The sequence below is a fragment of the Mizuhopecten yessoensis genome, unplaced genomic scaffold, assembly GCF_002113885.1.
Source record: "Mizuhopecten yessoensis strain PY_sf001 unplaced genomic scaffold, ASM211388v2 scaffold7087, whole genome shotgun sequence".
In the NCBI taxonomy this organism is placed as follows: domain Eukaryota; kingdom Metazoa; phylum Mollusca; class Bivalvia; order Pectinida; family Pectinidae; genus Mizuhopecten; species Mizuhopecten yessoensis.
In genome coordinates, this window is record NW_018406874.1 from 1,000,318 (window position 1) to 1,027,565 (window position 27,248).

A 27,248-nucleotide genomic window follows, 5' to 3' on the forward strand; every position below is an offset into this window, starting at 1 on the left:
GAAGCTTGAGCTACACAGGCGTATGTGGAGAAACTGCTTGATAGAACATTTTTATGTATTACTGCATATCTATCTTAATTGTTTTTGTGATTTCTGCAGACACTGAAAATATTCCTGCTTTTTTATATACATGGCCTGAATATTTCTATTTCATCACTGCCTAAGTAGCTGAATGCAGTATTTTTTCTACCACACTTCTTTAAAATCATATGACATATTAGGAATCCTGTATTATTGTGTTTATAATGCTGTGGTCCAAATTTATATAAAAAATAGATTAGCTCATGCCTTTTCACAATATCCACATTGTGTTTGGTACATTAAACATTATTTAACAGTTACCTTACATTCCGTTTCAGGAATCGGAAATCAAGAAAATAACAAATTTCCAGACCTAGTTTTTTACCCATGTCAGATTAACCTTTTTATGCAAATACAAAATCTGGAGGTAGTCTCATGTGGAATTATGGCAGAACGGATAATTAGAACCAGTTGTTTAATGATCATCCACGCATGCTATATGTCGAATGTTTTTTAATCTTTTGTCTCCTTGTTAAATAACACTCCTTGATATGAGGAAAAACTCATACCATAGATTAATACTAGTTATTTAATTTTATGTTTTTTCTTCACCCCTGATCTTTGTTTTAGAACAAATGTTTAAGGTGTGGGTCCAGAGATTGTTCTAGAAGTTTCTAGAAGAAAATCATGGCATTGACATAAAAACTTGACGTTGTTCACAATTTTTTTCACAGATGTTTTAGTTATCATTTGCATGAGCTAGAAACTTCCATGTACAATTTTGGACCTGCAGCTAACTGGTGCAGATAAAATAAACATATTCTAGGGATGTTTTACAGTTTTTAGTGTGAATGTCCTACAAACTTCAGTAATTGACACTAGTCCTCTATTTGTCACCAGGAGTCCCAGTGGTCAGTCCATCACCATGTCCAGTAGGATATTACTGTCCCGAGGGTACAATAGCCGGCCAGACATACCCCTGTCCAGCTGGAGCCTATGGACCCAATGAATACCTCAGCACAATTGAAAACTGCACATCCTGTACTGCTGGCTGGTACTGTGATCAAGCGGGATTGTCTACCCCTGTTGCCAACTGCTGGGGAGGATTCTACTGTACAGGTGGTGCTGATTCCCGTTCACCTGTTGATCATCTGGTAAGGAAAATTTAAATGTGTAATGACAGACATTTTATCAAAATATTTGTCTGAACCCTAAGTTCACTGATAACTGCAGTGTAAAGTCATTATGCGAACACTTGATTCCATTTTAGAATATGTTCCAGTGTAATTTGTCTGATTATTTAAGGTGAACCAGACTCACAACGTGACCTTTACTGGAAATGACCAGTGTCCAACTGGCTACTTCTGTCCTAATGGTACTACCTACCCGCTCCCTTGTCCCCTTGGGACCTTCTCCACACGGATACAGATGAGCTCTGAGAGCGAGTGTGAGCCATGTCCAGCAGGTCGCTACTGTAACCAGGCCGCCTTTACAAAGGTCACAGAGGCACTCAACTGTAGCGCAGGGTAAGTCTTACACTCAACTGTAGCACAGGGTAAGTCTGGCTCTCAAACTGAATACAGGGTAAGTCTTACACTCAACTGTAGCGCAGGGTAAGTCTGGCTCTCGAACTGAATACAGGGTAAGTCTTACACTCAACTGTAGTGCTGGGTAAGTCTGGCTCTCAAACCGTAGTGTAGGGTGAGTCTGGCACTCAAATTGCAGAGCAGGGTAAGTCTGGCTCTCAAACTGAATACAGGATAAGTCTTACACTCAACTGTAGCACAGGGTAAGTCTTACACTCAACTGTAGTGCTGGGTAAGTCTGGCTCTCAAACTTTAGTGCAGGTAAGCCTGGCTCTCAAACTGAATACAGGTTAAGTCTTACCATCAACTGTAATGTAGGGTGAGTCTGGCTCTCAAACTGAAATACAGGGTAAGTCTTGCAATCAACTGTAGTCTAGGGTGAGTCTGGCTCTCAAACTGAAAAACAGGATAGGTCTGGCTCTCAAACTTTAGTGCAGGGTAAGTCTGGCTCTCAAACTTTAGTGCAGGTAAGCCTGGCTCTCCAACTGAAAAACAGAATAAGTCTGGCTCTCAAACTGAAATACAGGGTAAGTCTTGCAATCAACTGTAGTCTAGGGTGAGTCTGGCTCTCAAACTGGAGTGCAGGGTAAGTCTTACACTCAAATTGCAGGGCAGGGTGAGTCTGGCTCTCAAACTGGAGTGCAGGGTAAGTCTTACACTCAACTGTAGTGTAGGGGGAATCGGGCTCTCAAACTGTAGTGCTGGGTAAGTCTGGCTCTCAAACCGTAGTGTAGGGTGAGTCTGGCTCTCAAACTGAAAAACAGGATAGGTCTGGCTCTCAAACTTTAGTGCAGGGTAAGTCTGGCTCTCAAACCGTAGTGTAGGGTGAGTCTGGCACTCAAATTGCAGAGCAGGGTAAGTCTGGCTCTCAAACCGTAGTGTAGGGTGAGTCTGGCACTCAAATTGCAGAGCAGGGTAAGTCTGGCTCTCAAACTGAAATACAGGGTAAGTCTGGCACTCAACTGTAGTGTAGGGCGAATCGGGCTCTCAAACTGTAGTGCTGGGTAAGTCTGGCTCTCAAACCGTAGTGTAGGGTGAGTCTGGCACTCAAATTGCAGTGCAGGGTAAGTCTGGCTCTCAAACTGTAGTGTAGGGTGAGTCTGGCACTCAAATTGCAGTGCAGGGTAAGTCTGGCTCTCAAACTGTAGTGTAGGGCGAATCGGGCTCTCAAACTGTAGTGCAGGGTAAGTCTGGCTCTCAAACTGTAGTGTAGGGTGAATCGGGCTCTCAAACTGTAGTGCAGGGTAAGTCTGGCTCTCAAACTGAATACAGGGTAAGCCTTACACTCAAACTGTAGTGTAGGGTAAGTCTTACACTCAAATTGCAGTGCAGGGTGAGTCTGGCTCTCAAACTGTAGTGTAGGGTAAGTCTGGCACTCAAACTGTAGTGTAGGGTAAGTATTACACTCAAACTGTAGTGTAGGGTAAGTCTTACACTCAAACTGTAGTGTAGGGTAAGTCTGGCACTCAAACTCAAATACAGGGTGAATCTGGCACTCAAACTATAGTGCAGGGTAAGTCTTACACTCAGACTGAAATACAGGTTAAGTCTTGCACTCAAACTGTAACTCTATAATTCTAGGTATATCTGTACGGGAGGAGCCACACAATCTGTTCCAAATGCTACCGAGGGGTATGTTTGTCCCATGGGACACTTCTGTGTGTCCGGGGCTCTGGTAGAGGAAGGCTGTGCCATAGGAACCTATCAGCCCAGTATAGGTCAGAGTTTGTGTCTCACATGTCCCGTCAACAAGATGTGTCTCTACGCAAACATGTCCACTCCAGAGGACTGCAAAACAGGTAGGTTATTTGTAGTTAAGATTCTCTTTCAAGAAATGAAAAACTTTTCAAATTGCAAATCTGTATGATTGAAGATCTAGTAGTCAAAAAGACAAAGTTTTCAACTAAATTGGATCATATGAATCTCCAAATTGACAGGAACTACTTTTTCGAAATATTGTCGCAGAAAATTTGAAATTTTATCCAAAAATAGACTACAATTTGTTTAATACACCTCTTGGAGCTTTGCCACATTTTCATTTTAGCTTGTTTTTGGCTTTTTGAAATCTGATTAGGAATGCAAAATAAAATTTCCCATTTAAAATGAACCACATAATAATGAGCAGGAAAATCTTTGGTCTATCTGCTACTGTTGCTTAAAATTGTATGTACCTTCATTTTCAGGTCATAACTGAGTTTACAATACCAACATTTAGTTACTATTATGTGTTTGCTTACAGGTTACTACTGTGAGGCAGCTACACCCCCTATTCCATGTCCAGCGGGTACCTACAACAACCTGACAGGAATGGGCCAACTGTCCGACTGTGTCGACTGTCCTGTCGGCAAGTACTGTCTCGCTCTCGGAAACAGTGTTCCAACAGGTCAGTATAGCTGTCGTCAATGCCGTCTCTTTACATCTCTTTAAATGAAGGAAGTTGTGGTGTGTAAATATTGTCCCTTTATCCTTCTAATATAATCTTCTGTAAGTTTTAAACCCTAAAAGATATCTTAATGAAACTCAACATTTATCTGCATCGTCCGTTCAGTACCTTGTGATTAGGTCACCATGACCTTCATATTTTATGTTAAACTTGTAATATCTTGTCCAGGCCATATTTTTAAACTGTAAGGAATATGTTGATGGAACTTGAAGTGTACCTGCATCATGCACTAAAAGTGTGCGGTGCACAGTAAATAGGGCACTATGACCTTGACTTCAATGTCAAAGGTCAGCTAAGACAAAGTGGAAAAGGTTCAATGACATTTTGTTTGGGCTTTAAATTTAAACCATTTAAGATCTTATTATGAAACTTGAATGACACCTGCATCATCTACAGAAAGTGTGGAGTGGTCTATATTTGGGTCGCCATGATCTTCATATGTTTAACAAGTTATCATTGTCACATCTAACGGGCAATTTCTGTCTATTATTCAAGGACTGTTATGTGATCATGTTTAATATTTGAAAGTTGTTTTTTTCCTCTTTAAATGTTTATTCATATTTTATGGAGAGATAGGGCGAAAGAGTTCCCCCGACAACTGGAGTTGTCTCCCTTATTTCTTGCGATGTAACATATAAAGCCATGTAGTCCGTGCTAACCGAGACTTTCCTGTTGTCTGTCCAGGTGACTGTGATGCAGGCTTCTACTGCCAGGGGGGTGCCTTTGACAGGTATGCCAATGCTTCTACAGAATACCCACTCAGTGGACTGTGTCCAGTTGGTCACTACTGTCCAGCAGGAACAGCCCTACAGGTGCCCTGTCCAGCAGGAACGATCCGCAACTTCACAGGTAGGATACACTAATGTTTGATCAGGCTTAAGCACTGTGGAGTTTCTAGGTAATATGAATCGTGATATATTTTATGTATGTAAAACAAATTCTAAATTATATTCATTTAACAAGATTTAATGAGTTACAGATAAAAAAAAAAAATTTGCAAGATTTCGTGAGTCTAATATATAAAATATTAGTGAGCTATAAATAGTTTAGTGAACTTGAAATGTTTGAGTAACTTAACAATATATGCAGTATTATTGTATTTTTTTAAGTAGAGACATGTTACAGTTTGAAAGCATATACATACACTTTTGTATAAATAATATACAGGAACATGTAAATCAATAATTTAAATTCCTGATTTAATTTTAGGTGCTGCAAGTGCCGATGATTGTCTCCCTTGTACGGGTGGTTACTACTGTGCCAATCCAGGTCAGACAGAAGCCACAACAAAGTGTTCAGCTGGTTACTACTGCCCCGCCAACGACTCCACAGTTCAGGCATCTCCCACCGAATTCACCTGTCCAGCTGGTTACTACTGCCTCGAGGGGTCTGTGGACCCCACTCCTTGTCCAGGCGGCCAATACCAGGACAACGTTGGTCAGTCCACCTGTGTCGACTGTCCCGAGGGTTACTACTGTGTGGGGTCACTCAACCCAGAGAAGAAGGTCTGCGAGCCTTACAGCTTCTGTCCAGCTGGTAGGTGGTCTTGTACAAGTGTTTGGGAGTCATTCATTTTATACCGAGAAGGTTTGGTGTAACTAATTTTCAGGTCTTCATTGTATAATGATCTATTGTCAAATCTTCAAACTGAGCTGTGACATCTGTAAACATCAATTCTTACTTCTTTTAGTCAATAGAGGCTAGCAATCTTATTAATTACATGTTACGGAAACAGATCATTGATCTGTTATTTTGGGGCCGCTGTGGCCGAGTGGTTAAGGTGTCAGACCACTAATCTGCCACCACTGGGTCGTGGGATTGAGCCCTAGGCGGGCCGAACGCCAGGTACTGGAAATTTTAAAGATTCAATAACTTTGGTAAAAAAAAACCAATTGTTGTTCAAATTTGATTTAGCATTTTAAGTAAGGATTTTAGCATTTTAAGTAAGGATTTGATAATTGCAATGATTTTGATAATCTGTTCACAGGAAGTCAATATCCTACACCGTGTGAAAATGGAACGTTTACATACCCCAACATGACTGGACTGAGAACACAGGCTGACTGTCTACCCTGTGTGGCTGGTAACTACTGCAGGTACGTCACCTCTATACCCACCACAACAGCATACAGCATGACAGCTCACACTCCATTATAAATGTGGAGGAACAAGTTTGTGCATTATTCAAAAGTAGAAATGTAACAGAATTCAAATTCATGATATTGTGTTTCAAATTTGTAGAAATCTTTTCGTCATTTTGAATACAGTGGAAGTGGCTTCAAAAGGAACAACTTCTTTTTTTGGTGATAATTAGTAGCTGACAACCATTTTGATATAGTCAGGAGGGTATTTCCTACAGGCACAACCCCTTTGGATGAATATCACAATAGATGTCAGTTAAGTGTTATTTTGTATTATTTTTCTAGAAATGGCCAGTTGTATGAAGCCTGTGCCTCAGGATATTTCTGTAAATCGGGCTCCAAGGACGACATGCCAACTGTCGTAACAAACTTCACCTGTAGCGCCAATGATGAGTGTGCCGGTCTGTGTCCGAGTGGCTACTACTGTCCAGTTGGAATCGAAGAACCAATACCATGTCCTAAAGACACTTACCGCGGCCATCCAGGGGGAGCAGCTGTGTCCGACTGTGACAAATGTCCAGCAGGATTCCTGTGTAACGAAGGTAAATACCAACAAACGACAATTCTCATATTATAACTTTATTTTCAAGAAATGTTTGTGTTCCCCTGAAGACTCCTTCACAAATTCTCACATGAATATGATCTGATGTCGGAGGTGGCCTGTATTTTGACGTTCCCTGACTGAAACATATTAAGATAACATTTTCTTAAAAATATTTTTAAACAAATTTAAAACATTCAACCAATATTGATTGAAACATTCAGACAGAGTGCTTATTGTTGTTTAGGTACCTCCGTCCCTGTGGAATGCCCAGCAGGATACTACTGTCCCGAAGGAAACAAGACTGAGCCCTGTCCTTACCTGACATTCCGTAACAACACAGGAGCAGCCGTTGTCACTGACTGCTACCCATGTCCGGCAGGATACTTCTGTAACCAAACAGGTATAGTACTTATACTCATTTACTTTTTACTCATTCCTTCTATTTCATTCACTCACTTGATTTTTTTCCACTCATTCACTCAATCATTCACTCACTCATTCACTCACTCATTCTCTCTTTCATTCACTCATTCATTCACTCATTCTCTCTCTCTCATTCTTCAACTTATTCTCCTATTCACCCATGAATTATTTGTTCCATTCATTCATCCTCTTATATCTTTTCACTAATAAAATTAACATAAATTCATTCCCTCACATCTTGATGTTCATTCATTCCCTAACTGAGTCATGCACTCGTTCATTCATTCCCTAACTGAGTCATGTACTCGTTCATTCATTCCCTAACTGAGACATGCACTCGTTCATTCATTCCCTAACTGAGTCATGCACTCGTTCATTCATTCCCTAACTGAGTCATGTACTCGTTCATTCATTCCCTAACTGAGACATGCACTCGTTCATTCATTCCCTAACTGAGTCATGCACTCGTTCATTCATTCCCTAACTGAGTCATGCACTCGTTCATTCATTCCCTAACTGAGTCATGCACTCGTTCATTCATTCCCTAACTGAGTCATGCACTCGTTCATTCATTCCCTAACTGAGTCATGCACTCGTTCATTCATTCCCTAACTGAGTCATGCACTCGTTCATTCATTCCCTAACTGAGACATGCACTCGTTCATTCATTCCCTAAATGAGTCATGCACTCGTTCATTCATTCCCTAACTGAGTCATGCACTCGTTCATTCATTCCCTAACTGAGTCATGCACTCGTTCATTCATTCCCTAACTGAGTCGTGCACTCGTTCATTCATTCCCTAACTGAGTCGTGCACTCGTTCATTCATTCCCTAACTGAGTCGTGCACTCATTCATTTATTTCATCCACTCATACACTCTTACTCTTCCTTTCAGTAAGTTTTTGGCAACATTTGGCAGACATGCTGTTCACAATGTTTCCTCTACTTGAACTGCTGGTATTGACCAATAACTTGTGAGACTCATCATTTTCTCATACAACATCATAGATCTGTATGTTATGACTGGACAGTGCATTTAAAATAACTCAGGTCAAAGGTCACTATTATGTTTATTCTTATCATAAGCCATGAATGATTTAATATGTTCTTTTGCTTTTAACCCTTGATTTTGTTAATAAAGCCTTGCCTGTATCTCTACTGTTAGGATCAAGGCGACAACCATTGATTATTCTTATATTCTAAAATGCGTATATTGATGAACCCTCAGTATGACTGTATCATTACCATTGTCATCCATTGTTGTGACTTACTGTTATTACTGTGACTTGATGCTACAGGTATGGCAGATTACATAGACTACCCCTGTATGGAGGGACACTATTGTCTGGAAGGCATGGAGCCTTCCCTCTGTCCAGCTGGAAGGATGCAGAATGGCACAGGAGCTGCAGCCTACACCGACTGTGAACTGTGTCAACCTGGGTACTACTGTCCAAATGATACTATCAACACACAAGGGATCCCTTGTAACGCCAAGTATGAGTGTCCAGAAGGATCGTCCTTGGAGGATATTTGCAGACCAGGACACTACTGTGACGCTGTTACTGGCACTCCACCTGTCTGTCCCCCTGGTTACTACTGTTACTATGGCACAGATGTACCAACACAGTGTTTCTTCCCCGATTACTGCCCCGAAGGTAGTAACATGACTCTGAACTGTGACCTCGGTTACCGAGCCTTGACTCACTCAGGCGTCAGATATGATAATGCTCTATCATGCGAGATCTGTCCGCCAGGAACCTACAGCAACCAAACTGACCGAGCCCAGTGCTTGCTGTGTCCTCCTGGTTACTGGTGTCCTCAAGGTACGGGTCACGGGGATAGCAATGCCTGTACGGAAGGCTACTACTGCCCTGAGGGATCCTCGGCACAAACTCCATGTCCAGTAGGGACCTATGGTACCACAGTAAAGGCTAGTAGCTCAGCAAGTTGTATCGCATGTCCATCAGGCTCTTTCAGCGATGTGGCGGCCTCTCAGCAATGTAAACTGTGTGGTAGTAATGCTTACTCAAATAATGACCGATCATCCTGTACCTGTCGCGGCAGATACCGTGAATTCCAGGAGTCTACCGGATTCTGTGTGTGTTACCCTGGCTTCATGTACTACGATGAGATAAACACACAGCAGTATGAAGGCGACAGTGACACTGACTGCCAGAGGATCTCCGACGAAATCTGTGCTCAATCTGAAACGAGGAACAGTTTAACTCGCCTGTGTGTGACTGTCACAAGTGTCGACTGTACATCTACATGTGACGCATCCGGTACTGGACCATCCTTCTTCAATTCTGAACTTGGCATGTAAGTTCACAATCTTGCTTACTTATTAACAAAGTCTAATTAAAATGTCCTTTAAGTCTGATACTTTTATGATGTGAGATCTTTCTCATTAGATATCAATATGGTGAACTTAATACTAAGTAAACCTAAATCCTGAACTACTTAAAAACATATTACATGTATCAGCTTTATTATTGAGACTTTGACCTTGAGTAGATCTGGGACGTAGAATGTTTTAGAGCCACAGACAACTTGAATTCGACATAAATTGTAAGCTTCGTTATTAAGGACTGTGACAGTTTCTATTTCATATCTTGTCATGTGTATGTGAAGCACATTTTTAGCTCACAAAAAAAACAACTCATTTATTATGGGGTTGTTGTTTACAGTTTTGGTGAAAGCGTTAAATTCATAAATATAATCTGAACCTCTAATGAACATTCCAATTATCAGTGATGCAGCGTATTGAAAATAGAATATAAAGCTATGAGTTAGAGTTTTGGTGCCTGTGTTGATCAGTCATTTGACTTCAGTATTTGCACTGGAATGCTGATACTTGTAATATCTATTGTTGTCTAGATGCCAGTGTACGACTTACCAGGATCCCGACAATATCTGTAACAGTGTTTGTCGTGCTACTACAATGCCACAGATCACTACAGAGGTGTCCACTACTACCGGACAGATCAGTGTAGTAACCACCGACCCCGTCACGGGCATCGCCTCCGCACAGGTCAGTCACAAGGTCAAACGCACAAACTATAAATAGGAAAATTAAACGAAAACAATATAAACTTATTTATTTCTCAACAATTATGGAACAAGTTATTTCAACTTATAGTAATCACTCTAGTTGGCCCAGATGTAAGCGTACGGGGGTCTTATTGTAGGAGGAGTAAACCGACATGGTCGGGCAGGTGACCAAATACCTTTTCATGTCTGTTCTGGGAATCAAACCCTGGCTGCCTTGGTGAAGGCAAGTACGCTTTCGACTGTGTCACCTGATCACCTACAATTAAGTTAAAGTCTGTTTATTGCATCACATTAACATAATATGTATATATTTATAGTCCGTATGGACCTGTAACACACTTTAAAACTCAGGTTTCAAAGAGAGGCAGAGGACCAGATTATTCCACCATTGAAGAAACCATGGCGTTGGGGAACTAACTTAAACCTTAGTTCACTTCAAACTTTTTATTTATAGGTTCTGACTGATACCCTTGGTCCCGTCTCTGGTACTGTTGGGGCTAAAAACTCGTACATGATCAACTTCTGGGATATTGGTGTAACAGCGTCTGTGTTTGCTAGTTCTTCTGATTCGGCTGCTGCTATAGGGGGTAAGTGACTCCACTTTATCAGCATAAAATGGATATATTGGCCTGTCTAAATTTATTTAGTTTTTTATCAGTAAAAAAGGTGAATGATAGAGGCCCTCTCAGCCTCTTGTATTTTTTACACCTGATTAGAGTTTGGTGTCATGGGTCAAGGTTAAAAGTCTTGTCACTCAGTGGAAATAGGGGGTATATATGTGAATACCTGCTCACTTTGTTTTTTTGTTTCAGTATCACTGCCAACACTTGGAAGTGGTTCAGGACGACGACGACGACGACTCTTAGCCACCACTGTACCCTCAAACCAGATCTTCAATCCTGCTATGTGTCTTCAGCTGGACGAAATGGTTGTATTTAACAATTGGCTCAACACAACAGATCGAACCAAGAGTCACTACCCGGTCTACCTTCCCAACAGTCTCTTCTCCTCCAATGCTAACTTTGATTACGGAGCATTCACCGAGCTCAAGACAAAGATTGAAACAACCACGCTGGTCATCAACTCCTTCCTGCATGTGTTCACCGAGGCTGGCTCCTTTGTGTTCCAAGACGCACAAGATGTCAACAGGTACCATCTTCAGTTTTATAAAACAAATTAAATATGAGTGTTACACTTTGGTGTCCACCCTCTGATGACAGTGTTAGAGGTATTCAATGATGTCCACAAGGGCTGATGACAAGCTAGTTGTTGTTGGTATTCACACGATCTTGCTACAGAGGATGCTGTTGTTGATGACAGATTGAGAGCTTGCTGTTTTTTTGTTTCCACAGTTTGGTTTACATCAGTGTCATGCCTGCAGGGACAACATGCGATGCGTCCACCTCCCGCGTAGTTAGTGCCACAGCAGCCAATTTAGCCGCGCTTGGCTTCTACAAGAATGAACCTGACAACTTGGCTCCAGACTGGGGACTCATCAAAGGTGGGTGGCTATGGTGCTAACAGTAAGCCTTATCTCTTCACCTTTGATTTTTAAGGATCAAGTATTTCTTAATAATATGTATTATTTACATTATTTTGTTGAGACAGTAGGTGTGATGGCGTCATTGGCCATCCTATATTTTGCCTTATTAATATTTATGTCACATTTGTCCGTAAGATTATGTTGTACATCTATCTAACTCTTGTGCAGGAATGATTGTGTTCTTCGCCATCCTTGTGTTGCTGTTGGTCGTGGCCGTCATTGTGTGGCGCCCGAGGGAGGCAGGTATCTATCCCATGAAGCATTGGAAGCCTGCCTACCGCAGTCTCGGAGAGCCACCTCCGGTACCACTGTTTATGAGATACGACTCGGACCATTGGCCGCACAAAGAAGGAATGTAAGGATTAAGTGTTATCAGCAAATTATTGAACATTCAATTATTCACGTATTATAAATATGTATATCCTTCTGCATATGTGTTCTGTACATTAAAAATTCTTCTCTTCAAAACTGTTTTGCTAAAATGTTCAGTATACTTCATTTCTAACTGAAATAAAAAAAAACATATTTTTGCTTGATGATAGTCGGTCATAATACATTGTCTGTGTACAGGGAAACTGGTGCTGTAGAGATGAGGAGTTCAGGTGATGGAGCAGAAACCAATGTTCTCGTTTCCATGGGTACGTATATCTATTACTATCATTTTCAATGTTGCAAATGTTCCTCCTCTTTTTGTTAATATATGAAAGAATAAACCTTTAATAAAAACTGCTGTCTTATAATACAACTGTCATAAAACTAGAAAATGTTACAACATCAGATTTCATTTCTAAAATTTAAGATAACCTTAATGTTTCTGAAATATATGGAATGTTTCATTACAGGAGTTAAGGGAGAGGAGGACTTGGAGAATTTCAATGTCAGAGTTTTCTATGACAAACTGGAAGATCAAAACCTTCACCTTGCCTCACAGTTGGCACGGCAACAAGAAGACCTTCGTAGCTTCTACGAGAAAATATGTGCACAAAATGAGGAACTCAAGAACCTTCTCCAAAACATGGATCCTGCTCAGCTGGAGGCTTTAGAGGCGAGAATGGCAGCGCGTGGCCAGCAGGCTGGTCTGGTGGGTGCCGGGAATAACATTAACATAGCTGCCATTACGGCTGGAGGTCAAAACAAATACAAATTTGCAGGTAATGTGTCGTTATTTGCTTGTTAGCACTTTCATCTCTAACACAATTTTGAACACCTTGTAGACATAGTATGCCGAAGGCTTCTTTGCACCTATTGCGAGCAACTATTTTTGATACTTTTGAGAACATTTCAAGGAATTTCAAATATTCTACCAAACAATAACACATAAAACTGAATGAAAATTTATGGTAACATTACAACCATAACATGTCAACAGTGAAGAGTAGATCAGTCCTCCATAAATTATATGAATTTATTCCAAAATTACTTAGTGTGCATGTAAGCACATTCATTTATTATTTTGTATTAATTTATATGCAGAATTCAAAGTTTTTAATTTGAATGTCAAATAGATCAGTTGTAATAAAGCGTAGTTGTACTGACAATGGCCAGTTGTAATAAAGCGTAGTTGTACTGACAATGACCAGTTGTAATAAAGGGTAGGTGTACTGACAATGACCAGTTGTAATAAAGTGTAGTTGTACTGACAATGACCAGTTGTAATAAAGCGTAGGTGTACTGACAATGACAAGTTGTAATAAAGTGTAGGTGTACTGACAATGACCAGTTGTAATAAAGCGTAGGTGTACTCATAATGACCAGTTGTAATAAAGCGTAGTTGTACTGACAATGACCAGTTGTAATAAAGCGTAGGTGTACTGACAATGACCAGTTGTAATAAAGCGTAGGTGTACTGACAATGACCAGTTGTAATAAAGCGTAGGTGTACTGACAATGACCAGTTGTAATAAAGCGTAGGTGTACTGACAATGACCAGTTGTAATAAAGCGTAGGTGTACTGACAATGACCAGTTGTAATAAAGCGTAGGTGTACTGACAATGACCAGTTGTAATAAAGCGTAGGTGTACTGACAATGACCAGTTGTAATAAAGCGTAGGTGTACTGACAATGACCAGTTGTAATAAAGCGTAGGTGTACTGACAATGACCAGTTGTAATAAAGCGTAGGTGTACTGACAATGACCAGTTGTAATAAAGCGTAGGTGTACTGACAATGACCAGTTGTAATAAAGCGTAGGTGTACTGACAATGACCAGTTGTAATAAAGCGTAGGTGTACTGACAATGACCAGTTGTAATAAAGCGTAGGTGTACTGACAATGACCAGTTGTAATAAAGCGTAGGTGTACTGACAATGACCAGTTGTAATAAAGTGTAGGTGTACTCATAATGACCAGTTGTAATAAAGCGTAGGTGTACTGACAATGACCAGTTGTAATAAAGTGTAGGTGTACTGACAATGACCAGTTGTAATAAAGCGTATGTGTACTCACAATGACCAGTTGTAATAAAGTGTAGTTGTACTCACAATGACCGGTTGTAATAAAGCGTAGGTGTACTCACAATGACCAGTTCTAATAAAGTGTAGGTGTACTCATAATGACCAGTTGTAATAAAGCGTAGGTGTACTCACAATGACCAGTTGTAATAAAGTGTAGTTGTACTCACAATGACCAGTTGTAATAAAGCGTAGGTGTACTCACAATGACAGGTGGAAGTAACCGTGAATCTGAGCTCATGGCTGCCCTACAAGTCTTGCTGGACAAGTTAAACACGGGCAACCTTCCCATCAACCAACAGAGCTGGGACCAGCTTCAGAAGGGAGGAACTGCCACTACTGGTGGCACCATGTATACCACCAACATAGACGTAGGGGGCTTCACAGGTGGCACAGGCAAACAGGTAGGTACACAATCTATACCACCAACATAGACATAGGGGGCGGAACAGGCAAACAGGTACGGTACACCATGTATACCACCAACATAGTCATAGGGGGCTTAACAGTCAGAAAGCCAAACAGATAGGTACACAATGTATACCACCAACATAGACGTAGGGGGCTTCACAGGTGGCACAGGCAAACAGGTAGGTACACAATCTATACCACCAACATAGGCATAGGGGGCTTCACAGGTGGAACAGGCAAACAGGTAGGTACACAATGTATACCCCCAACATAGACATAGGGGACCTCACAGGTGGAACAGACAAACAGGTAGGTACACAATGTATACCACCAACATAGACATAGGGGACCTCACAGGTGGAACAGACAAACAGGTAGGTACACCATGTATACCACCAACATAGACATAGGGGGCTTAACAGTCAGAAAGGCAAACAGGTACGGTACACAATGTATACCACCAACATAGACATAGGGGACCTCACAGGTGGAACAGACAAACAGGTAGGTACACAATGTATACCACCCACATAGACATAGGGGGCTTAACAGGCGGAACAGGCAAACAGGTACGGTACCCCATGTATACCACCAACATAGACATAGGGGGCTTCAAAGGTGGAACAGGCAAACAGGTAGGTACACAATGTATACCACCAACATAGACATATGGGGCTTAACAGTTAGGAAGGCAAACAGGTAGGTACACAATGTATACCACCAACATAGACGTAGGGGGCCTCACAGGTGGAACAGGCAAGCAGGTAGGTACACAATGTATACCACCAACATAGACGTAGGGGGCTTAACAGACAGAACAGGCAAACAGGTACGGTACACAGTCTATACTACCAACATAGACGTAGGGGGCCTCACAGGTGGAACAGGCAAGCAGGTAGGTACACAATGTATACCACCAACATAGACGTAGGGGGCCTCACAGGTGGAACAGGCAAGCAGGTAGGTACACAATGTATACCACCAACATAGACATATGGGGCTTAACAGTTAGGAAGGCAAACAGGTAGGTACACAATGTATACCACCAACATAGACATAGGGGACCTCACAGGTGGAACAGACAAACAGGAAGGTACACCATGTATACCACCAACATAGACATAGGCGGCTTAACAGTCAGAAAGCCAAACAGGTAGGTACACAATGTATACCACCAACATAGACATAGGGGCCTTAACAGTCAGAAAGGCAAACAGGTAGGTACACAATGTATACCACCAACATAGACATATGGGGCTTAACAGTTAGGAAGGCAAACAGGTAGGTACACAATGTATACCACCAACATAGACATAGGGGGCTTAACAGGTGGAACAGGCAAACAGGTACGGTACACAGTCTATACTACCAACATAGACGTAGGGGGCCTCACAGGTGGAACAGGCAAACAGGTACGGTACACAGTCTATACCACCGACGTAGACGTAGGGGGCCTCACAGGTGGAACAGGCAAACAGGTACGGTACACCATGGATACCACCAACATAGACGTAGGGGGCCTCACAGGTGGAACAGGCAAACAGGTAGGGACACAATGTATACCACCAACATAGACATAGGGGCCTTAACAGTCAGAAAGGCAAACAGGTAGGTACACAATGTATACCACCAACATAGACGTAGGGGGCCTCACAGGTGGAACAGGCAAGCAGGTAGGTACACAATGTATACCACCAACATAGACGTAGGGGGCCTCACAGGGGGAACAGGCAAACAGGTACGGTACACCATGTATACCACCAACATAGACATAGGGGGCTTCACAGTCAGAACAGGCAAACAGGTACGGTACACAGTCTATACTACCAACATAGACGTAGGGGGCCTCACAGGTGGAACAGGCAAACAGGTAGGGACACAATGTATACCACCAACATAGACGTAGGGGGCTTAACAGTCAGAACAGGCAAACAGGTACGGTACACAGTCTATACCACCAACATAGACGTAGGGGGCCTCACAGGTGGAACAGGCAAACAGGTAGGTACACAATGTATACCACCAACATAGACATAGGGGGCTTCACAGGTGGAACAGGCAAACAGGTACGGTACACAGTCTATACCACCAACATAGACATAGGGGGCCTCACAGGTAGAACAGGCAAACAGGTAGGTACACCATGTATACCACCAACATAGACGTAGGGGGCCTCACAGGTTGAACAGACAAACAGGTAGGTACACAATGTATACCACCAACATAGACGTAGAGGGCCTCACAGGTGGAACAGGCAAACAGGTACGGTACACAGTCTATACCACCAACATAGCCATAGGGGGCCTCACAGGTAGAACAGGCAAACAGGTAGGGACATAATGTATACCACCAACATAGACATAGGGGGCTTAACAGTCAGAAAGCCAAACAGGTAGGTACACAATGTATACCACCAACATAGACGTAGGGGGCCTCACAGGTGGAACAGGCAAACAGGTAGGTACACAATGTATACCACCAACATAGACGTAGAGGGCCTCACAGGTGGAACAGGCAAACAGGTATGGTACACCATGTATACCACCAACATAAACGTAGGGGGCTTAACAGTCAGAACAGGCAAACAGGTAGGTACACAATCTATACCACCAACATAGACATAGGGGGCTTCACAGTCAGAACAGGCAAACAGGTAGGTACACAATGTATACCAGCCCTATCAAAATAGGGGTTTTAACTGGGTTGCAAGTTATGTACTGGGGCTCCAAGAGTTACATATAAGGAGGACTAAATAGCACCCATATAGAGAAAGAGAGCTCCAATTGAGCACTTCAACAGATAACTGTTACTAATACATGTCTTACTATCATTTCAGGCCGAGTTGCTACGGAGACAGAATGGTGAGCGCTTACAGTTGGAGCGTGACCTTGACCAAGAGGAGAGAGATGCGATCAGCAAACTTTTGTCTTCAGAGGAAGATAAACGCAAAGACACAGTAGACCACCAGCTGGGAGGACTGGTCAACCGTCTCCATGGTAATGTAGATTTAAGATGTGTATTATATCTGACACTGACTAACGTTTGTGTTTTAAAGTGTATTGATAACGTACTATTTTATGGGAGATAATTGACTTTTTTATGCACCACCAGGATCCCAATGTCTTTGCCAAAATCACTTCATGTATTACTATTTATAGGTCAATCATAGGGCCAAGGGGGCATGCGTGTCTTACAGGATTTTACTATTTATAATCTGGTACTGTTTAAAATATTGATTATCTCGCCCTCCAGAGTTGCTAAAAGTGTTGGAAAATGACTAAATTCTCTACATGGAAACCACTTTGTGATTTTTTTTTAATTGTTTATATTTCATCATCTAAAATCTGGTTTTATTAGGTCACCTGAGCTTTGCTCAAGTGACCTATTCCAATCGCTTTTCGTCCCTCGTCGTCCGTCGTCCGTCGTCCGTCGTGCGTCGTGCGTAAACTTTTACATTTTCAACTTCTTCTCAAGAACCAGTGGATGGATTTTTTTCAAACTTGGTCAGAATCATCCTTGGTAGATGAGGCTTCAAAATTGTAAAATTGGGATTCCTACCCCAACCCCTGGGGCCAGGGCGGGGCCCCAAAGGGAAAATTAATCAATATTTCAAAAATCTTCTTCTCCAGACTCAGAGGTACTACAGTGATTTTCTTTACGTGGAAAGAAAGATCATCAGGGGCTTTATTTAAATTGAAAATATCAGGACCCCGAGCTATCCGTTCTCCCTTGGGGAGGGGTTAACGTTTAATATAGTTTATATAGGGAAATAACACTTTTCGGTATATATTTTATATATTTTCAGCAGAAAATTGCTCAAACTTAGTCAGAATCATCTTGGGTAAATGAGAGTTTTACTTTGTAAAATTAGGATTCCTGCCCCATCCCCAGGGGCTAGGGCGGGGCCCCAAAGGGAACATTTACCAATATTTTCAAATTCTTATCCATTGATGACATGACAAGTATTGTATTTCACTTAGTTTACATGCTGATTTCCACATCACATCTAAACAATAAAATAAAGCTACCAGTATCTATGATATAACTCAGGTGACCGCTAAGGCCCTTGGGCCTCTTGTTGTTCTAACTGTAATTGAGAAACCTAAAAATACACGATATGTATCTGGTTAACCTATGAATTGTTGTATTCTACAAAAAATGAAATATAACAACAAACATGAAAAAAAAAGAATTTCAGCTGTCCTGTGTAATCCTTTATCTACAGGTAAAAAAAAACTTTACCTTGTTCTCTATTTACAGGTGACATGAATGAGAAACAGGTGAAAGATATTCTCTCTAACTACGAGAAAGATTACGAGAGCAGCATGAACAAACACATGACAGACAAGGAACGACAAGCCTACGATCTCCGACGTAGACTGGAGGAAAAACGAAGGAGGAAAGAAGCCCAACTCAGGGACAAACATACTAAGGAGGCGGATGAAAATGGACTTCCGTCACCAGTCGAAGGCGATGCTGGTCACGCCGGGAAGAAACTGCGCCGCTGGGAGGCGCTTCTCAATACTCTGCAGGCAGAGAAGGCTGCTGGCTCAGCCAAGTCCGAAACTGATCTTGACATCAGTCTCAATGAGGAGGAACGCAAACAGATGGACAACAAGCTCCAGGAGGAACTGGTGGGTACCACATTACATCTATGTAGTCTGTTAAAAATAGTGAAAATAGAGAGTGGTTTATGGTCCTCTAGGCTCAGAAAAAAACCACTTCCTACTAATGTAAACTTTGCATCAGGAGATCTAAAGATGGTTCAGAGGAATTACAAAAAAAACAATGTGCTGCATTCCTTTAAGGTTCTTTGGGAGGCATTTATCTTACAATTTTGTTGTTTTACAGACCAGGATGACGCAGGACGGAATCCTGTCGGCGAAGCAACAGGAGGAGCTTCTCAGGAACCACATGGAAAATGAGAAGAACCTTGCTCGTCACCATGACAATCAACGCAAACAACAAATTTCAGCCCTGCAGGACAGGATCGCTGAACGACGCAAGAAGAGGTTTGGCAAGCTGCAGGATCAGCATGAAGCCGAGCTCAGTGAGGTAAGATAACTTAGTGTACAGGACGAGTGAGATAAGATAACTTAGTGTACAGGACGAGTGAGATAAGATTACTTAGTGTACAGGACGAGTGAGGTAAGATTACTTAGTGTACAGGACGAGTGAGATAAGATTACTTAGTGTACAGGACGAGTGAGATAAGATTACTTAGTGTACAGGACGAGTGAGATAAGATTACTTAGTGTACAGGACGAGTGAGATAAGATTACTTAGTGTACAGGACGAGTGAGATAAGATTACTTAGTGTACAGGACGAGTGAGATAAGATTACTTAGTGTACAGGACGAGTGAGATAAGATTACTTAGTGTACAGGACGAGTGAGATAAGATTACTTAGTGTACAGGACGAGTGAGATAAGATTACTTAGTGTACAGGACGAGTGAGATAAGATTACTTAGTGTACAGGACGAGTGAGATAAGATTACTTAGTGTACAGGACGAGTGAGATAAGATTACTTAGTGTACAGGACGAGTGAGATAAGATTACTTAGTGTACAGGACGAGTGAGATAAGATTACTTAGTGTACAGGACGAGTGAGATAAGATTACTTAGTGTACAGGACGAGTGAGATAAGATTACTTAGTGTACAGGACGAGTGAGATAAGATTACTTAGTGTACAGGACGAGTGAGATAAGATTACTTAGTGTACAGGACGAGTGAGATAAGATTACTTAGTGTACAGGACGAGTGAGATAAGATTACTTAGTGTACAGGACGAGTGAGATAAGATTACTTAGTGTACAGGACGAGTGAGATAAGATTACTTAGTGTACAGGACGAGTGAGATAAGATTACTTAGTGTACAGGACGAGTGAGATAAGATTACTTAGTGTACAGGACGAGTGAGATAAGATTACTTAGTGTACAGGACGAGTGAGATAAGATTACTTAGTGTACAGGACGAGTGAGATAAGATTACTTAGTGTACAGGACGAGTGAGATAAGATTACTTAGTGTACAGGACGAGTGAGATAAGATTACTTAGTGTACAGGACGAGTGAGATAAGATTACTTAGTGTACAGGATGAGTGGGATAAGATTACTTAGTGTACAGGACGAGTGAGATAAGATTACTTAGTGTACAGGGCGAGTGAGGTAAGATTACTTAGTGTATTGTTTGTACACAGCGAAGATTGCCTTATAGTGACATTTGTCTGTCTCGGATTCTCTAGTCATCGATATATTGTTCAGATATTTATTGATAATGAAAGCAAATTTTGCTATCAGTATATATTTTTCAAAATGCTTCAAATAACTTACATTTTCATTTGAGATCAGATAATAAATATTAAACCCAAAATAATATTTTTAGTTAAAAATTCTGAAAATACTTATAACATTAAAAAATAATCAAATGAAGTTTGGGTTCAGGTATTTTTTCATAAAATGATTGTGACTTATCATTGACATCGGTTTCTGTATTTGTAGTTATCTGCAAAACTTATAGAGCAAGGTCAGACTGACGACCTTGAGAGGGAGTTGGAGTACCTCAAGCAGCTACATCTGCAGGAATCCGAGGCTGCTGAGGCAGAGCTGGATGCTGAAGAGAAGGAGCATATCCACCGCATCAACAAAAACCTGGAAGAGGAACATACACAAGGAACCAAGCAAAAACACCGGGACTTACTCAAACAGGTAAATGTAGACAGTAAAACAGAAACACACAGACTTACTCAAACAGGTAAATGGAGACTGTAAAACAGAAACACACAGACTTACTCAAACAGGTAAATGTAGACCTTAAAACAGAAACACCGGGACTTACTCAAACAGGTAAATGTAGACTGTAAACCAGAAACACACAGACTTACTCAAACAGGTAAATGTAGACTGTAGAACAGAAACACACAGACTTACTCAAACAGGTAAATGGAGACTGTAAAACAGAAACACACAGACTTACTCAAACAGGTAAATGTAGACGGTAAAACAGGGCTAGCAAATCAGCAGTTCACTCAAAACACTCAGACTTACTCAAACAGGTAAATGTAGACTGTAGAACAGAAACACACAGACTTACTCAAACAGGTAAATGGAGACTGTAAAACAGAAACACACAGACTTACTCAAACAGGTAAATGTAGACGGTAAAACAGGGCTAGCAAATCAGCAGTTCACTCAAAATACACAGACTTACTCAAACAGGTAAACGTTGACTGTAAAACAGAAACACCGGGACTTACTCAAACAGGTAAACGTAGACTGTAAAACAGGGCTAGCAAATCAGCAGGTCACTCAAAGCACACAGACTTACTCAAACAGGTAAACGTTGACTGTTAAACAGGGCTAGCGAATCAGCAGGTCACTCAAAACACACAGACTTACTCAAACAGGTAACCGTTGACTGTAAAACAGAAACACCGGGACTTACTCAAACAGGTAAATGTAGACCGTAAAGCAGGGCTAGCAAATCAGCAGTTCACTCAAAACACACAGACTTACTCAACCAGGTAAACGTTGACTGTAAAACAGAAACACCGGGACTTACTCAAACAGGTAAATGTAGACAGTAAAACAGAAACACACAGACTTACTCAAACAGGTAAATGTAGACTTTAAAACAGGGCTAGAAAATCAGCAGTTCACTCAAAACACACAGACTTACTTAAACAGGTAAATGTAGACTGTAAAACAGGGCTAGAAAATCAGCAGTTCACTCAAAACACACAGACTTACTCAAACAGGTAAACTTTGACTGTAAAACAGAAACACCGGGACTTACTCAAACAGGTAAATGTAGACTGTAAAACAGAAACACACAGACTTACTCAAACAGGTAAATGGAGACTGTAAAACAGAAACACACAGACTTACTCAAATAGGTAAATGTAGACAGTAAAACAGAAACACACAGACTTACTCAAACAGGTAAATGGAGACTGTAAAACAGAAACACACAGACTTACTCAAATAGGTAAATGTAGACAGTAAAACAGAAACACACAGACTTACTCAAACAGGTAAATGGAGACTGTAAAACAGAAACACACAGACTTACTCAAATAGGTAAATGTAGACAGTAAAACAGAAACACACAGACTTACTCAAACAGGTAAATGTAGACCTTAAAACAGAAACACCGGGACTTACTCAAACAGGTAAACGTTGACTGTAAAACACGGCTAGCAAATCAGCAGTTCACTCAAAATACACAGACTTACTCAAACAGGTAAACGTTGACTGTAAAACAGGGCTAAAAAATCAGCAGGTCACTCAAAACACACAGACTTACTCAAACAGGCAAATGTAGACTGTAAAACAGGGCTAGCAAATCAGCAGTTCACTCAAAATACACAGACTTACTCAAACAGGTAAACGTTGACTGTAAAACACGGCTAGCAAATCAGCAGTTCACTCAAAATACACAGACTTACTCAAACAGGTAAACGTTGACTGTAAAACAGGGCTAGAAAAACAGCAGGTAACTCAAAACACACAGACTTACTCAAACAGGTAACCGTTGACTGTAAAACAGAAACACCGGGACTTACTCAAACAGGTAAATGTAGACAGTAAAACAGAAACACACAGACTTACTCAAACAGGTAAATGTAGACGGTAAAACAGGGCTAGCAAATCAGCAGTTCACTCAAAACACCCAGACTTACTCAAACAGGTAAATGTAGACCGTAAAACAGAAACCCCGGGACTTACTCAAACAGGTAAATGTAGACCGTAAAACATAAACACCGGGACTTACTCAAACAGGTAAATGTAGACAGTAAAACAGAAACACACAGACTTACTCAAACAGGTAAATGTAGACCGTAAAACATAAACACCGGGACTTACTCAAACAGGTAAATGTAGACTGTAAACCAGAAACACACAGACTTACTCAAACAGGTAAATGTAGACAGTAAAACAGAAACACACAGACTTACTCAAACAGGTAAATGTAGACAGTAAAACAGAAACACACAGACTTACTCAAACAGGTAAATGGAGACTGTAAAACAGAAACACACAGACTTACTCAAACAGGTAAATGTAGACTGTAAAACAGGGCTAATCAAGTAGAAAATATTTCTAGTGATTACCAGGTAAATATTTGAAATATTACAGTTCCGTTTTCAGCTGCACCCCTTTCTGCAGGACTTATTGATCCAAAACGGAAACTTCTTTTCTTGATGACCTAACTTGTGACTTCATTTGTAAAATTAAAAATTCAAGCTTAACCGGTATGGCTCATGGAAGAATTTAATAAGACACCCCCCTCCTTTACAAAAATGTATTAGGTATGTTGAACCTACAATCTTTAATCCTGAATTTTTGTATGATGTATAGGTGAACCAGATGTGTCCTGAGGCCAAACAGATGGCCCTACAGCATGTAATGGAGGACTACAGACAAAACATGGAATCCCTAGACCAGGAACTATCTGTGGAACGACAGAGACAGCTCAGCGACACACAGGTCAGACTCACTAAACTATTCTATCAACATGGATATCTATGTATTCATGTGTCAGTTTAAAGGAAGGAAAATTGTTTACATTGAGCTGTGTATTTTTCTGTTAATGCTATATACCAGTAAATCTTATGATCTTTTTTTTTTCAATGTTACCTGAGTCAGTTTTGATTTCCTTTTGTCCATTATCATTCACTCTGCGTCTTCCTGTAAACAAACCACATTTTTTACTTCTCCCCAGAAACTGTCAGATTTTGATGAAAATTATTTTTAAAAATCAAAACTGTTTGTAGTTGGGGGGGGGGGTGTTCACCTTCTAAAGAATAAAAACTACTCACAATTTAGCATGAAATTAAATAAAAAAGATATTCTCAAACTTTCATTTAGATTAGAAGAATAATTCTGTGTTTTAGGCTAAGTTAGAAGCCAGACGAGCCCGCCGATTGGCTGAGGCCCAGCGTCGCATGGAGGAGGAAGAAGCTCAGCGTATCATCTTGGAGCAAAACAGACAGATGAGGCAAGGCGGTGGTTTTGGTGATACAACTGTGCCCGACTCTGACCTCGCTCATGTACCCACAGTTAGCTACAGTGACTCTGTGGAGGAGAATGCCCTAAGAAAAGAACAGGTAGGGTTAATCTAACAGGTAGGGTCAATCTAACAGGTAGGGTCAATCTAACAGGTAGGGTCTATCTAACAGGTAGGGTTAATCTAACAGGTAGGGTCTATCTAACAGGTAGGGTTAATCTAACAGGTAGGGTCTATCTAACAGGTAGGGTCTATCTAACAGGTAGGGTCTATCTAACAGGTAGGGTCTATCTAACAGGTAGGGTCTATCTAACAGGTAAGGTCTATCTAACAGGTAGGGTCAATCTAACAGGTAGGGTATATCTAACAGGTAAGGTCAATCTAACAGGTAAGGTCAATCTAACAGGTAGGGTATATCTAACAGGTAGGGTTAATCTACCAGGTAGGGTTAATCTAACAGGTAGGGTCTATCTAACAGGTAGGGTCTATCTAACAGGTAGGGTCAATCTAACAGGTAGGGTCTATCTAACAGGTAGGGTTTATCTTACAGGTAGGGTCTATCTAACAGGTAGGGTTAATCTAACAGGTAGGTTCTATCTAACAGGTAGGGTCTATCTAATAGGTAGGGTCTATCTAACAGATAGGGTATATCTAACAGGTAAGGTCAATCTAACAGGTAAGGTCAATCTAACAGGTAGGGTATATTTAACAGGTAGGGTTAATCTACCAGGTAGGGTTAATCTAACAGGTAGGGTCTATCTAACAGGTAGGGTCAATCTAACAGGTAGGGTCTATCTAACAGGTAGGGTATATCTACCAGGTAAGGTCAATCTAACAGGTAGGGAATATCTAACAGGTAAGGTCAATCTAACAGGTAGGGTATATCTAACAGGGAAGGTCTATCTAACAGGTAGGGTCTATCTAACAGGGAGGGTCTATCTAACAGGTAGGGTCTATCTTACAGGTAGGGTCTATCTAACAGGTAGGGTTAATCTAACAGGTGGGGTCTATCTAACAGGTAGGGTCTATCTAACAGGTAGGGTCAATCTAACAGGTAGGGACAATATAACAGGTAGGGTCTATCTAACAGGTAGGGTTAATCTAACAGGTGGGGTCTATCTAACAGGTAGGGTCTATCTAACAGGGAGGGTCTATCTAACAGGTAGGGTCTATCTTACAGGTAGGGTCTATCTAACAGGCAGGGTTAATCTAACAGGTAGGGTCTATCTAACAGGTAGGGTATATCTACCAGGTAAGGTCAATCTAACAGGTAGGGAATATCTAACAGGTAAGGTCAATCTAACAGGTAGGGTATATCTAACAGGGAAGGTCTATCTAACAGGTAGGGTCTATCTAACAGGGAGGGTCTATCTAACAGGTAGGGTCTATCTTACAGGTAGGGTCTATCTAACAGGTAGGGATAATCTAACAGGTAGGGTCTATCTAACAGGTAGGGTCTATCTAACAGGTACGGTATATCTAACAGGTAAGGTCAATCTAAGAGGTAGGGAATATCTAACAGGTAAGGTCAATCTAACAGGTAGGGAATATCTAACAGGTAAGGTCAATCTAACAGGTAGGGAATATCTAACAGGTAAGGTCAATCTAACAGGTAGGGAATATCTAACAGGTAAGGTCAATCTAACAGGTAGGGAATATCTAACAGGTAAGGTCAATCTAACAGGTAGGGAATATCTAACAGGTAAGGTCAATCTAACAGGTAGGGAATATCTAACAGGTAAGGTCAATCTAACAGGTAGGGTATATCTAACAGGTAAGGGCAATCTAACAGGGAGGGTATATCTAACAGGTAGGGTCTATCTAACAGGTAGGGTCAATCTAACAGGTAGGGACAATATAACAGGTAGGGTCTATCTAACAGGTAGGGTTAATCTAACAGGTAGGGTCTATCTAACAGGTAGGGTATATCTAACAGGTAAGGTCAATCTAAGAGGTAGGGAATATCTAACAGGTAAGGTCAATCTAACAGGTAGGGTCTATCTGGTAGAAACAAACGTTATTTACAGCACTAGGCCTGATAGTAATTAATCTAACCATCATTTTAACTTCTCTGTATCAAATTACACACATACTATTTTTGGAGCTGAACCAAGAGGAAATTTGACTAAATTTTGCATGTATCATCTTTTGCAAGGGAACTAAATGTTGCATGAAGTTTTACAAGGGTTGTTGAAGAATGAAAAATAACAAATTAGGGTTCTTTATATTTGTTTGAATTCTTCTTTGAACGGATTGTTTTGAAATTGTCAGGAGAGAGCAAAGGAAGAATTGAAGAAACGTCACAAACAGGATAGAGAAAAGTTAGGTGAGAAAGTTGATTCTGAAGATGGTCACCAGGAGAGAGATGCAAGAAAGGAGCTGGACTCTGAAACAGAAAAAATACTGCGAGAGAAACGTGACAGGCAGGCTGCAGAATTGGCTGCTCGCACTGACCTATCTGATGACCAAATTAAGGCGGTAAGTTGAATTGAAATGAAGAATGTTCCTTGTAAATTTTCTGAAATTAAGCTTATATTTGATATTAAAATATTGCCAATATACTTAAAAACAGTTCATTGCTACGATTACCTTTATGTCTGATTTTCACATTACTGTTGAAC

The 27,248-nt window shown here is 41.0% G+C and overlaps 1 protein-coding gene across 1 annotated transcript in view; it reads left to right on the forward strand.

Annotated features, from left to right (window-relative positions):
- LOC110453079 overlaps positions 1 to 27,248 on the forward strand; it is a 184,925-nt gene that overhangs the window by 146,398 nt on the left and 11,279 nt on the right. Inside the window, exons 72-96 of the mRNA XM_021501909.1 lie at positions 922 to 1,175; positions 1,327 to 1,547; positions 3,189 to 3,406; positions 3,847 to 3,990; positions 4,735 to 4,899; positions 5,260 to 5,586; positions 6,038 to 6,146; positions 6,477 to 6,733; positions 6,980 to 7,135; positions 8,458 to 9,478; positions 10,037 to 10,190; positions 10,665 to 10,797; positions 11,023 to 11,359; positions 11,563 to 11,711; positions 11,922 to 12,108; positions 12,324 to 12,391; positions 12,596 to 12,904; positions 14,418 to 14,608; positions 17,452 to 17,611; positions 18,876 to 19,249; positions 19,467 to 19,670; positions 21,120 to 21,326; positions 23,979 to 24,107; positions 24,515 to 24,727; positions 26,899 to 27,105. Of these exons, the coding sequence (XP_021357584.1) occupies positions 922 to 1,175; positions 1,327 to 1,547; positions 3,189 to 3,406; positions 3,847 to 3,990; positions 4,735 to 4,899; positions 5,260 to 5,586; positions 6,038 to 6,146; positions 6,477 to 6,733; positions 6,980 to 7,135; positions 8,458 to 9,478; positions 10,037 to 10,190; positions 10,665 to 10,797; positions 11,023 to 11,359; positions 11,563 to 11,711; positions 11,922 to 12,108; positions 12,324 to 12,391; positions 12,596 to 12,904; positions 14,418 to 14,608; positions 17,452 to 17,611; positions 18,876 to 19,249; positions 19,467 to 19,670; positions 21,120 to 21,326; positions 23,979 to 24,107; positions 24,515 to 24,727; positions 26,899 to 27,105 (5,894 nt within the window). The remainder of the gene's footprint in view (positions 1 to 921; positions 1,176 to 1,326; positions 1,548 to 3,188; positions 3,407 to 3,846; positions 3,991 to 4,734; positions 4,900 to 5,259; positions 5,587 to 6,037; positions 6,147 to 6,476; positions 6,734 to 6,979; positions 7,136 to 8,457; positions 9,479 to 10,036; positions 10,191 to 10,664; positions 10,798 to 11,022; positions 11,360 to 11,562; positions 11,712 to 11,921; positions 12,109 to 12,323; positions 12,392 to 12,595; positions 12,905 to 14,417; positions 14,609 to 17,451; positions 17,612 to 18,875; positions 19,250 to 19,466; positions 19,671 to 21,119; positions 21,327 to 23,978; positions 24,108 to 24,514; positions 24,728 to 26,898; positions 27,106 to 27,248) is intronic.